We start from the raw sequence: 13,073 nt of genomic DNA on the forward strand, positions 1-13,073 counted from the left end.
AGTAGACTAAGTTCAAAAGCTTTGAAGGGTAATCCAAAAAAGGGTGGGGGGAGACTAGAAAGTAGATGAGAAGTTTAAGTGTTTAAAAAGATCAGTTTGAGGCTTGGTCCAAGAAAGAGAGGGAAATTTCAGTGAATGAAAGCCCAGGGGAGTGTTTGAGAGGCAAAGGGCTTCTATGAACTCAATGGTAAGATCTAGAAATTCCAGGCAAAGAGAACATAACTTCTTCAGGTGAATGGGAGAGTTAAGAGTTTCTAGCTTGATCTGAGGTTAGAAGCAGAAGTAGAATCACGATGAGAGGCAGAAAAACGGAATATGAATAGAAAGACATGATAAAGAGGTTCAGAGTTGAATCCAGGAGCCTGCCAAGCCAGCTTCAGGTAGCTTGAGGCAAAGAGTTTCACCCTAGAATTGCAGGTGGACTTGAGACATACAAGAAAGGGCTAGTTTCCAGGGGAAGCCTACTGTTCTTCACTATTGCCCATGGTCCCAATGACATCCCACAAAGCAAACTCACTCTCACAGCTCAAACATGCACTTATTCATGAAACCGTCTTTATAGAAGCTCTCTTAACAAGGGCAAGATACCATATTTGTACCTACTTCTGAGTTCCAGACCAGTGCCTCTCTTCCATGAAAGCACTGTGAAAACTAGGTTCTAATTCCTGTTAGGAAGAAAAGGTTTCTGCATTCTATGGAATTGGGAAGAGAATGCAACAGAATATTTGAGATTTAGTGTTTCGAACCTAAGTGCTCGATAGCTACTATGGAATAAATGAAGGAATGGGTGAGCAAATGAATGACTATTAACATGGGAATTTCTAGGACTTTGCAGAGAAAACGGGTTAAATGACTTATAAACAGCATAGTATAGTAAGAGAGCATTGGCATCAAAAGATAGGGCTTTGAATCTCATCTGGCCATTGTACTAATGGTGAGACCTTAATGAAGCCTCTTAAGCAATACTCACCTATAAAATGACCCTCATATTCCTTACTCAACAGTTGTTAACAACCCTTCTCTCTCTCTCTGGGCGCCTGCAGAGAGTGAACTCTGTAACAGAGAACCTTGACCATGACCAGTAGAGGGGAGATCTCAAATGCAAATCCTACCTCACCTTTCCTGCCTTTTGCCTCACCTCCCATTCTAAGGCTCCTGAATCTCGATGAACATCCACCACTAATAGGTTTGATTACAGCCAAATTATGTAGATCAGCCCCACTGAGGGGCAAATAATTCCTAGAAAAGAATCCCAGCTCAGAAAAGAACCCTATTTCCCAGGCTCCACTGCTTCCCTTCACCACCCCCAAATGTTGGTGTGGCTGATTCCACTCTTTCCAACTCACACACCTGGATGAGGAAAAGGCTTTTTTTTTTTTTTTAACAGTTTCTCCTTAAATTCTATTGCATTAATTTTTAACCTTGTAGTTCTTCTTCAAAACCTTATTCACGCTCCAGTTTTCCAGGTAACAAAATGGGACAGAGAGTTGAAGTGTCTTCAGTTAGCAGTGGTTGAGACTGGATAACCAATCACAGGCATTGTTCCCAGCACAATGCTCGGTAGTTGACCAACCACCTTTCTTCTCTGCTACCTGTTCAGGCTCTTCTTGGGAAATCACATTTCCTTAGCACTCCAAGATAAATGAAACCAGCAAAGGAGGCAGGTGCAGACAAAAGTGTTGGGGGGGAGGGTTGTTTTTGGTTTTTTTGAGAGAGTTAAGTATGGGGTTTTCTTCATTAGATGATTACTAAGAATAACCTCCTCCTCAGCTCTGTTCTCTGTTAATGGATTAGCTACTTGACCAAGCCATTCAGCTCCCTTAATTATTATTTTTTAAAATTGTGCACTCCCTTAATTATTAATAGAGGTTAGTCAATTCACAGCTTCTATGACACACACATAAGTTCATGTTCCAAAGAATAAAGAATATGTTTTCAGAAACATCTGCCTCTTTACGGCATGATAATTAAAGGCATGGATTTTAGAGTGAGTCCTAAGTCAGAATCCAAGCCCTACCACTCCCTAGCTGCATGACATAAGGCAAATTACTTAAGTCTTAGGACTTTCAGTTTCCTTACTGGTAAAACCAGAATAATAGTAACTATCTTATGGAGCTGTTTGAGGGTTAAATAAGATTTTATCCTGGGCTTCCCTGGTGGCGCAGTGGTTGGGAGTCCACCTGCCGATGAAGGGGGCGCGGGTTCGTGCCCCGGTCCGGGAAGATCCCACATGCCGCTGAGCCTGCGCGTCCAGAGCCTGTGCTCCGCAACGGGAGAGGCCACGTACCACAAAAAAAAAAAAAAAAAAAAAGATTTTGTCCTAAGCACTTAGGATAACACTGGTATACAGTAAGCACTCAATAAATGTAGCTGTTGCTGCTCCTGGAAGCTGGAAACCGAGGGTACCCTGAGTGTGTGTACACATACACAGAGATGTATACATATGCAGGTATAATGGAAACCTTGGGAATCTAAGCTAAGGATAGATCTGGATAGCTGGAGAGGACGGATCTAGGAATTTCAAGGAAATGTCAGTTTATTGGATCTTTGAGGACCATAAAAGTGAAGAGTTAGAGAGAAAGCTGAAGATGCCAATCCCTGTGTTAGCTCTAGAAGCATCAAAATGTAGGATGAATGCCACGCAGGTCCCAAGCCTGCCCAGGCCAAACCTATTAGGAACCCCATTCCCACTGGAGGGTAAGGTCTAGAATGCTCTTCTGGCCCTAACCCTGGGTTCTGGGCGAGGGCAGGTGTTTCTACACCCACTGAGCCACATGTCTTTCCCTCAGCCCGTGTTTATGTGAGACTGTGTTTCCACCTGATTTGCAATCCACTGGTACCAAAGCCTTGCCCTGAGTTCCATTCTGCTTGCCTGGGCTCTGATATAAGCCCTTCTCCTGAGGATTAGGTTTTGTTCCCTATATCCTCACACATGACTGATCCATATCTGAAACTGTAACCTTGCTATCCACCCAACTTCAAAAACTACCTCTCATGGGACACCCACTCCTACCCCAGATCGGGCCCTTCAGAGATAGTAGCTAATTTGGATGAGGACCAAGATTGACAGTTCCCCAGGGACACTGAGATTTGGCCTGGGAACACCCTCCCTCTGACTCCAGTTCCCAACAGATCTGCCCTGGGGCTAGGTTAGTATCCTGAACTTGGGTCTCACCTCTTATAGATGTTTTTTTGTTTTTCTATGTTACCACCTGTCAGATGCCAAAAACCTAGTACTTCTTATGCTGGAGTCTATACAGGCTAATAAGAATACCTTTGAATGCCAGGTAAATAAATTAAAAATTTTCAGCCTCTTTGTAATGTTCACCTGTGCATTTGATCTAAGAAATCTTATTCTCCCATGGTTCCAACTACCCGTTATGTCTCAGACCCTCAACTCCATGAGACCTCATCTTCATGTTTAACAGATACTTCAAATTAAACATATCTAAACTTTGTTCATCATCTTCTCTTTTCCCACCTCAACTCTTGCTTATAAACCAGTCTTTCTTGTCTCCCTAGCTCTTTTGCCAATATACTCGCTGTCCTATCATCGTAGATAGAACTCATAGCTTTGATCATCTCCTCTTTGGCTCTAACCATATTCAGTGGCCACTAATTCTAAATCTCTCTCAAATTTGACCCTTCTCTTTTCCCATGGTCACTCCTAGTGGGAATAAATCAAGTTTCTATTCCTTCTACCAGGAAGTGATTATGAAACACTTACTGTATGTTAGAAATTGTATTAAGTGCCATTCATGGAGTATCTTAATAAATTCTCTCCAAAAATCCTGTAAAGTAGGTATTATCATTACACCCAATTTACAGGTGAAGAAACTGATCCTCAGAAACTGTATGTATCTTGCCAAACACCTCAGGGTTAGCAAGTGACAGATTTGAACCCAGGCTGACTGGCCCCAAAGCTCTTACTATCACTTTACACAAGTCCTCATTACATTTTTGGTTTTATAATAGCCTCTTCAGTGGTCTCCCTACTTCCAGCCCAATGTACTCTCCACATTTTTTCTATCTAGAATATTCTTTTTTTTAAAAGACAGATCGAATCATGTCAGGCTATAAGGCCTCCAATGATTTCCCATTCCTTTTAGGATAAAACCCAAATGCCTTGACACGGCATGTAAGGTCTTCTCCATGATTTGGGCCCATGCAAGTTCCAGGCATACTGAGATGTTTTCCATTCTTTGACTATAAATATGTTATTCTCCCATCCTGGGGAAACATCAGGGCATGTAACTGAGGAGTTTCTGGGAGGTAGACTGAAAGAAGCACTGAGTGTGTGTCATGCACACACATGAACAAACACGTGCTGGCACAATGGGAAGGCTGGGACTCTGAGTCCAGGCAGGGGTGACACCATAAGGGACTTGTGTTTTTAAGCTCTTATAAGAACATATACAGGAATATGGAAAGAATCCATGTTTCATCCTACAAAATAAAGCAAGTATCCCAAAAAACTGGAAAGAGTGAAGTAAGTGAAGTATGTCCTATATCATACTATATAGAACACATCTGTAAAAATTAGGATTCCTGACTGAAAGAAGCACCAGAAGACATATTGAAGGTTGAAGATCACAGGTGGTTTTCTACATTTGCAGAGGAGGGAGTCATCATTCTTAGACCACCAGACCATTCCTTCTGTTTTTATTGTTCCCCTGATCCTCAGGAAAACCGCCCTTGGCTATCTAATACAAGTTCATTCAAAAACATGTTTTAAAATACAATGTTACATTCTGGGAACATAGATTTAAAAGACCAGTCTCTGAGCTTGAGAAATTCAATATAAACTTGGTTTCTAACTCTAAGGTCCCTGAGGGCAAGGACCAGGATTGGTTGATTCTGTACCCTCAGTATACAGCAAGCTCTATTTTATGGAATGAATATGTGGAATGAGCAAATGAACAAGTGAATCTGAAGGGCCTTTCTTAGCAGGTGGTCCTCAGTGCTGAGAATGGATTCTGGTCAATAACTAGGAAAGCTGCCTAAAAGTAGAGTGATGAGTGACAGCTCAGAGCATCAGCTCCCATCTCAGCTAGTCACCAGGGGTACCAAGTCACCAGGCCAGGGAGGATCAGCTCCAAGTGCAGACAATGTCTCACTGCATGTGGCAAAATAAGTTCCTGCCCCAATTCTCATGTAAAGAAAAGGATTCTATACATGACGAATTGTGTTCTTGCAAGGATAACAAAAGCAGTATCTACAGAAATGCCGTTCTTATTTTAGTACTTTCATTTTTTTCAAAGCAAGTTCCTTTTCCCCACTAGTTGTAAGCTATTCCTGCCAGCATCTTTGAGAGGCAGATCTATAAGCACAGCCCCATTTTAGAGAAACAAAGATTGCTGCTAAAGATCATGGAAAATTATCATCACCACAGACAGGCATCTTTAGAAATTTTGTATCAAGCTCACCCATCCCTTAACTCTTGAACTCCCAGAAGTGGGATTTGACCTCAGAATTGCCCATTCACCAGCATATCTTGGCTTTCAGACTCCTAAGTTTTTTCTTCATTCAGTATGACAATACACATCTTCCTTTTCCTGCCTTTAAGCTAGATCTTTAAGAAATTCATCTTTTTGTCCTCACGTTTTTAACATACTGTCCCAATTTCCTAGGACATTGTTTTAGGAACAATTAATGGGCAGGTTTTCTAAGTGTAAGAGATGAATAAGGAGTGTCCGAGCATCTCCACTAGGGTTTGGTCTATGGCGTGTCCATCCCTTAGTAGCAATGTCAGCATGGGAAGCAAAGCATTTTGGGAAATGATGACCCACAGGCTCAATTTTTAAAGACAAAACACAGCTTGAACCTTTTTTCCCCCAGAAGTAGAAACCATTCATCTTCTTGATATAGTTGGGTTAAACAATAAAATAAAAAAGCCTTTACCGGGCTTCCCTGCTGGTGCAGTGGTTGGGAGTCTGCCTGCCGATGCAGGGGATGTGGGTTCGTGCCCCGGTCCGGGAAGATCCCACATGCCGCGGAGCGGCTGGGCCCGTGAACCATGGCCGCTGAGCCTGCGTGGCGTCCGGAGCCTGTGCTCCGCAACGGGAGAGGCCACAACAGTGAGAGGCCCGCGTACCGCAAAAAAAAAAACAACAAAAAAAAGCCTTTACCAAGAAGAGTAGACATTTCCTTGCTGTTTGCCTATTCTCTAAGCCTAGTTCTCCAGATTGCCTATTAGTCCTGTAAGTTACTCTATTTCCTTTCAATAAATTTCTTTCCTGCTTAAATTAGACAGAATCAGTTTCTCTTGTTTGCTACCATAGTACCTAATGGCTTGATCCATTTTAGGGTTAGGGTGACCAGATGTACTATCTTGAGATAATAAAAAATATGACAGCATTCTTGCATGTTTTCTCCCCAAGACTCCTAAAAGGCATCAGTATCTCCCCCCTCTCCATGGGGCTAAAGTAGACACTGGTGCTGCCCTCGCCCAGGTGGGCATTGCTCATGGCCTAGTTATTATTTGCTGCCAATAACTCTAGCGCTTGTGCACACCGAGCTTGCCATTCATTAAGCATATGTTCTGTGTGTCCCATGGAGCCATGCTTTCCCATTCTCTGCCACCACTGTGCAGATGAAAGCAAGAAGCATATCTCCTTTCTGTCTGATTGCCTCGTCTTCCAGAGATCTGAAATGAGCTCGTGGGTAATGTCTAGCTGGCCCACATGCTGTTCCAATATGACTAAAGCAGTACTAAAAGAGGTCAGTCTCTACCCTGCAGGGCCAAGGTGCTTTGGAAGCTGTCCTGATTCATTCAGGTGGGTCAGACTTCTAGGATGGATCAGCCATTTGGACGGAGAAAGCTCCTGTATGAAAGCTCTTCTGCACTTTTATCAACTTGTTACCTGTATTTCCAGTTTGGATCTCTCACCCAAGCTCCAGACCCAAATATATAACTTCATTCTCCATCTGGATGTTATACAAGCACCCCAAACTCATCATTCTATAGATGGAGATGCTAACTGCCCCCTTCTTTTAGTAACAGAACTTCCCAGGTTTTAATCTGGCCAGCCAAGCCAGCCACATACTACATTTCCTAGCCTCCCTTGCAGCTAATTGTGGCCATGGGACTAGATTCAGGACAAAGGTATGTGAGGAGAAGTGATGCGTGTAATTTCCATGTCACCTCTCTAAAAATAAACTACTTGCCCTGACCCTCTGCTTTCCTTGCTTCTACTTGCTGAAGAGTAACTATCACTGGAGCAGTCTTGGGAGCCACATGTTGGGAATGGTAGACTCAGTCCCACTAGATCTCTACTGTTACAGGAGAGAGAAAAAAAGGAACAATTTTGTATGAGTTACTATATTTTAGGGTCTTTTTGTTATAGCATCTTAGGCTATACTCTAACTAATCTAATGAAAAAAACTGAACCTGTCTCTCCCTCCCTTACACGTTTCTCCTCCTGTATTAGTTCATGTCCACAAATGGCATCCCCAGCAGACCCAAGCCAGGTACCTGGAGGCATCTTTGATACTCCTGTCTTTCAGCCTCCACATCCAACCAACCCAGGACTATGGACTACTTCCTCCATCTCTGGTCACTCTGTCCACTTCTGTCATTTCCACTGCACCACAAGACTTCAGGATCTCATCATATCTTGCCCCTCTTTCTGTAAGGGTCTTCTAGCTGGTTTTTGCTGCAAGTCTGCCTATGTCTAATCTACCCTTCACACTGAGGTGCAAATGATATTTCGAAAATGCACATCTGATCACAGCACTCCTTTACTCTCACCCTTTTAGAGACTCCCTCTAGGCATTCAGAGGTAAAAGGGCTCATTTCAGATGGGGCCACTCTCTTCCATTTCTCCTGCACCACTAAATTCTCCAGCCATACTAAAATATTTGTACTTTTTGAAAAACATCATGCCCTCTTTTGATTGTTGGCTTTTGCACATGCTGTTTCCTCTGTAAATTTCCCTTCCCTCCGTCCCACTCTTTCTCTAGTAACTCCTACCTATCTTTCCAGACTTCCTCAGCTAGCACTTCCTGTAGATGCTTCTTCTTGCTCTTATTACAGTCATATTACCCTAGAGAATCACATCACCTTGCCCGAGAAGTTCCTATTTAGTCATCTGTCTCTGCCATTAATAACAAGCTCTCTCCTTCAGGCTTTTAAAAAGTCTGATACGTAGTAGGTACTCAACACATTTGTTGAATGATTTAACTCAGTTGATAGATTGTATTATTTGCTCCCATTTAGTTTTCCCTCCTCACTCTTAGATTGTTCCCTGGAGGTAGAGTACACTTACTACTCCAATGACTAGAGGCTTGGCCATGTGACATGCTTTGGTCAATGGAATATGAGTACATGTGCCATAAGACTTGTCCAAGCAGAAGCTTAAAAGGCATTTGTGTGGTTTGGCTCTGTGCCCTCCCCCTACCCACCTTGAGTCCTCCACCATGAGAACAGCATGCCTAGATAGTGGCTGCTCCTTCATCCTGGGCCTTGGAATAAGAAGACATTTGGAACTGAGCCAAGTCCACCAATTGGCTACAGTTGACCTGCAACTGACTGCAGCTCTCATATAACATGAGCGACTAAATGTTTGGTGTTGTGAGCTGTTGAGATTATGGGGTTGCTTGTTGCTGCATCAAAATGCTGACTAATATTCCTATTTGGGGTTCATAATAAGTATCGAGAGCTTACTATTTGCCAAATATTGTGCTACGAGTTGTACATAATTATTTTAATTATCACAACAACCCTATAAGGTAAGTTAGCTTCCCCACTTTAAAGCTAAAGAAAATAAGGTTAGTGTTCAAATCCAGGTCAGTTTGAGCCTCATGCCTCTCCCCCAACAGCCCCCTGACGAGCCAAGGGCAAAGGAGGAGTAATGATGCAGGATCCCAGTTGAATGTGAAGGTTCTACTCCTATTTTAGAGAACCACGTCCTGCAGGGCTCTAGCTGCTGTAGGAGAACAGGGAAGCAGCATGTTCTTCTGAGTTCTTCCTTGTTTCGTGGCCCATAAAGAGCTCTAGTTATCTAAAATGCCTTCTTTCATTCTCAGGAAGCCAAAAGCCATCTTGAAGACCAAGATTTTAAGCATATATATGCCACAGTGACATCCTGTGTAGCTCCTGGGTGCACAGTACCAGCCCCTAGTCCCAGAGGGGCTCTAACATGCCAGCAGTCTCTGCTGTCACAGGGTCACATCCACTGCTCTCCTGAGCCTCACTAGAGCACTCCTCATTCACTCTTTTCCTGTAGATCTTAGGATTTAATTAGAAATACTAAATGCTATTCTTTATCACTTCTCCCTGTAATATTTCCCTGAGTTCTATGAACTCTGAGCCTCACTACCCAATGCCCCATAACAGATACCATGTATGTTCCCTTAAATCAGGAGTTCCAGTTTTACCCACCTTAACCAGAAAATAATGTTTCTCTTGGATTCAGGCATTTGAAACAACCAAGTCATATGTAAGTCAGTGACACTATTTCTTATGGTAATCAGTAAGATACCATAGACTTAGACAAGTCATTTACTCCCTTTTATGTACAGGTAGGTAATATCAGCCTTACTTACTTAGAAGGATCAAAAGGGATAATGTCCATGAAAGCTATTTAACACATAGAAAAGAATTACAGTATCTAAATAAGCAAGAGCAACAATCAGATCATACTTTTCTTTATATTCCTGATTGGCGATAACTTGATATAAGAGCTAAAATAGTTGGAAGGGGTGAAGAGGTGAGTGTGTCCTGGAACAAGAAGTTGAGACTAGAAGGGACGTTCTAGGGCCATGTTGGCTAGAGTAGGATTCATCTCATCTAGCCCAAAGCACTTGCCTTGCTTCAGCAGTCCCCAGTATGACTACATTTAATTGTTCAGAGTGGACCCTATCCTGTCCACCAAGCACTCAGTGCTACTCCACTTGTTCCTCTGAAGATGGTAACAAGAGCTCTCCCTTTCCAGCTGCCATTTTTCATTCCAATCATTAGTGGTCAGGGAAAGGCTGAAGACAAATGGGGCTCCCTCCATGGCTCCTCACTAAGGATCTACTGCTTTGTAAGTTTGATTTCCAACTCATCAAAATTAAGTGGAGAAAAGTTCAGAACCATAGAATCTTAGAGCTGAAAGTGACCTAAGATGTGACCTCACTCAAAAGATTACAATACATGCAACCCCATGTTCACTGCAGCTTTATTTACAATAGACAAGATATGGAAACAACCTAAGTGTCCGTCGCTTCATGAATGGATAAAGAAGGTGCCATGTATATTTTTTATATGTGTGTATATATATATATATAATTTATATTTATATACATGTACACACAATGGAATATTGTTCAGTCATAAAAAAGAATAAAATCTTGCCATTTGTGACAACATGGATGGACCCTGAGGTCATTATGTTAAGTGAAATAAGTCAGAAAGACAAATACTGTATGATCTCACTTATACATGTAAACTTTAAAAACAAAAAAACGAGCTCATAGATACAGAGAACAGGTTGGTGGTTGCCAGAGGTGGTGGGTGGGTGAAGGGGGTCAAAGTGTACAAGCTTCCAGTTATAAAATAAATAAGTCCTGAGGATATAATGCACAGCACGATGACTATAGTTAATAATACTGTGTTGAATATTTGAAAGTGGCTAACAGAATAAATGTTGAAAGTTATCCCAAGAAAAAAATCTGTAACTCTATATGGTGATGGATGTTAACTAGACTTATTGTTGTGATCATTTCATAATATATACAAACATGAATTCATGTTGTACACCTGAAACTAATGTTACATGTCAATTATATCTCAATGAAAAATTAAATTACATGCCAAAAAGAAAAAAAACGGATCATAAGACCCCGATCCTATGGATATACAGTTAATTTGTGAAGAAGATGGGACTGGAACCCAATCCTCAAATCCCAGGTCAGGGTTCTTTCCACTAACCAAGTCCTGGTACTAATGCTACTAATGCTGTACTAAGCACTAGGTACTTGAACTAAGACCACAGCATGGTTCTAGCATAGTGTTGCTAGAACTAATACCCAAATCTGTATAAACTAGACATTCAGCAGAATCATGAATCTAAAGAGTAATGGGGATACTGAAACAACCCCCCTCTCCTAGTCTAGAGAGAAGCACCCAGGCTGAGCATGGTGGGACATGGAGAGGGCTGTGACAAGATGCTGGAAGAAGATGCTCCGGTATGAAAAAGGTCTCTTCCGTGGAGGAAAGTAGAACAGAGGAGGGAGAAAAATTGAAAAGTATACAGGATCGGAAAGGAGATGATGGAAATTAAGGTGTCAGGAATCTCTAAAAGCAACTCTTCCTTCTCCAGGGCTAATTACACTTTAACCCTCCATACCCAAGCCCATCCTCTCATGGTCACCACGCGTCTACCTGAATGCAAACCAAACCAGCCACTGTGTCTGGATACCTCCCTGCCTGCTGCAGGCTGGGTTAGAAGCCACCATGAGGCACCCACAACAGTTAGTGCAGATCTCTATCATGGCCTTTGTACAGGGTATTCCATAACTGTGTGATCACAGTTCCATCACCGGAGTCTCCACCATCAAACTGTAAGCTCCTTGAAGGCAGGGCTGTCTTATTAACCCCAGCACAATGCCTGGATGTGACAGTAACTCAGCAGCTGACTGTGCGTGAATAAATGTATTTACTCAGCCATCACCTCTTTGGGAGTTTGTTTCCGAGCTGCTCCACTCCCACCCCAGGTTTCAGGCACCTATGCCTCATCCGTGCTCTCGTAGCACCTGTGCGGCTCTCATGGCTCTTATCATAGGACCTCTTACCTCCATATCAAGATACCTGAAAACTCATTTGACTCACTGACTAGACTGACAACTCTTTGAGGGCAAGGACTGTGTCTTTTCTCTCTTTATTCTCAGCACCTATCATAATACTTAGAAACCACAGGAATTCAATACAGACTTGGAGAAAGGATGAATAAATGAATGAATACAACCAAAAGGGTACCAAAAGAAATGCTAATAGAACAAGCACTCTTCGTCACAGAGAGACCCAAAAGAGTCTCCAGGAAGACGAATTGCCCGCTCCCAGAGTGTCGCCACAGCTCTGGCGTTTCTTGCTGCCAGGAAGGGCTGAAACGCCATCCGTATTCAAGAACAAAGACAGAGTGAACCCTCCTCAAGTCCTATTGCTAGATGGCACCTGTTGCTAAAACAGCAGCTGGTAAGCATTTTGTTTTGTGCAAAACGACAAAGACAACAACAAAACAATTTATTACAGGAAGCGGCATCACAATGACAATGAGAAATCACGAGGCTAAATATACAGCAGAAAAAAATACAGAATTTTTGTAATGAAGGACGAGGAAGGAGCTGCTAGAGTCTGAGGAAAAAAGCTTGAAGTGTTGATTAGAAATTGCTCAGCCTGCATGAAAAGAGAGAAAACTAAGGGCCGGGGAGGGGGGGGGAGGAGAGGAAGAGATAAAGAGAGAAGAGAGAGAAAGGGAGGGAGAGGGAGAATGAATGTGGTTTTTTTCCTGGCTCTCTGACTCATTTTTAATCTGTCCTTTCCTTTCTCCCTCCCCTTCCACCACCCACTCAAGAGAGGATTCATTGATTGGGCTGGACTGAAATGTCTTACCTTTGCTCTGTGAACAATGAGTCTGAATCCATCTCATCCTTGCTGCTCCTCTCTCTTCCCTCCCTCCCTCTCCCCAGCCGCCATTGTTAGCTGCTTCACTTTGCTGAGGCTGAGGCTTGTCCACGGTGGGATGCGGGGGGAAGGGGAAACTGGAACCAGGGGATGCCAGTGGGATCTCTGGAGCCAGGCTTACTTGCAGAGGCTGGAAGTCCCAGCCCTCTGACAGCTGGGATGGCCCTGATAACTAACCTGTTGCCTGCTTCCAGGCAGGAGCAACCTCTCCAGGTGCGGATGGGAGAAAGCACAGACCAGATGAAGCAGCACCTCCCCTCAAGACAAAAACAACCCCCCCCCACACACACACACACACCACAAAGCTCAGAGAGTGCAAACAGGACTGGCCCGGGGTTTGGGAGGACTGGGTCTAGCGCCCGATCCAACACACACTTGCTGTGTGCACATTGCCTCTGTGGGCCTC

General features: G+C 43.1%; 1 protein-coding gene across 1 annotated transcript in view; it reads right to left on the bottom strand.

The window, feature by feature from the left end:
- Nucleotides 1–12,099, bottom strand: part of ILDR2 (immunoglobulin like domain containing receptor 2) — a 51,819-nt gene extending 39,720 nt beyond the window's left edge. The window contains exon 1 of the mRNA XM_065900410.1: nt 12,000–12,099. Coding sequence (XP_065756482.1) covers nt 12,000–12,099 — 100 coding nt within the window. The remainder of the gene's footprint in view (nt 1–11,999) is intronic.
- Between the last annotated feature and the right edge of the window lie 974 nt (nt 12,100–13,073).

This window comes from Phocoena phocoena, chromosome 1 (genome assembly GCF_963924675.1).
Source record: "Phocoena phocoena chromosome 1, mPhoPho1.1, whole genome shotgun sequence".
Taxonomy (NCBI): Eukaryota; Metazoa; Chordata; class Mammalia; order Artiodactyla; family Phocoenidae; genus Phocoena; species Phocoena phocoena.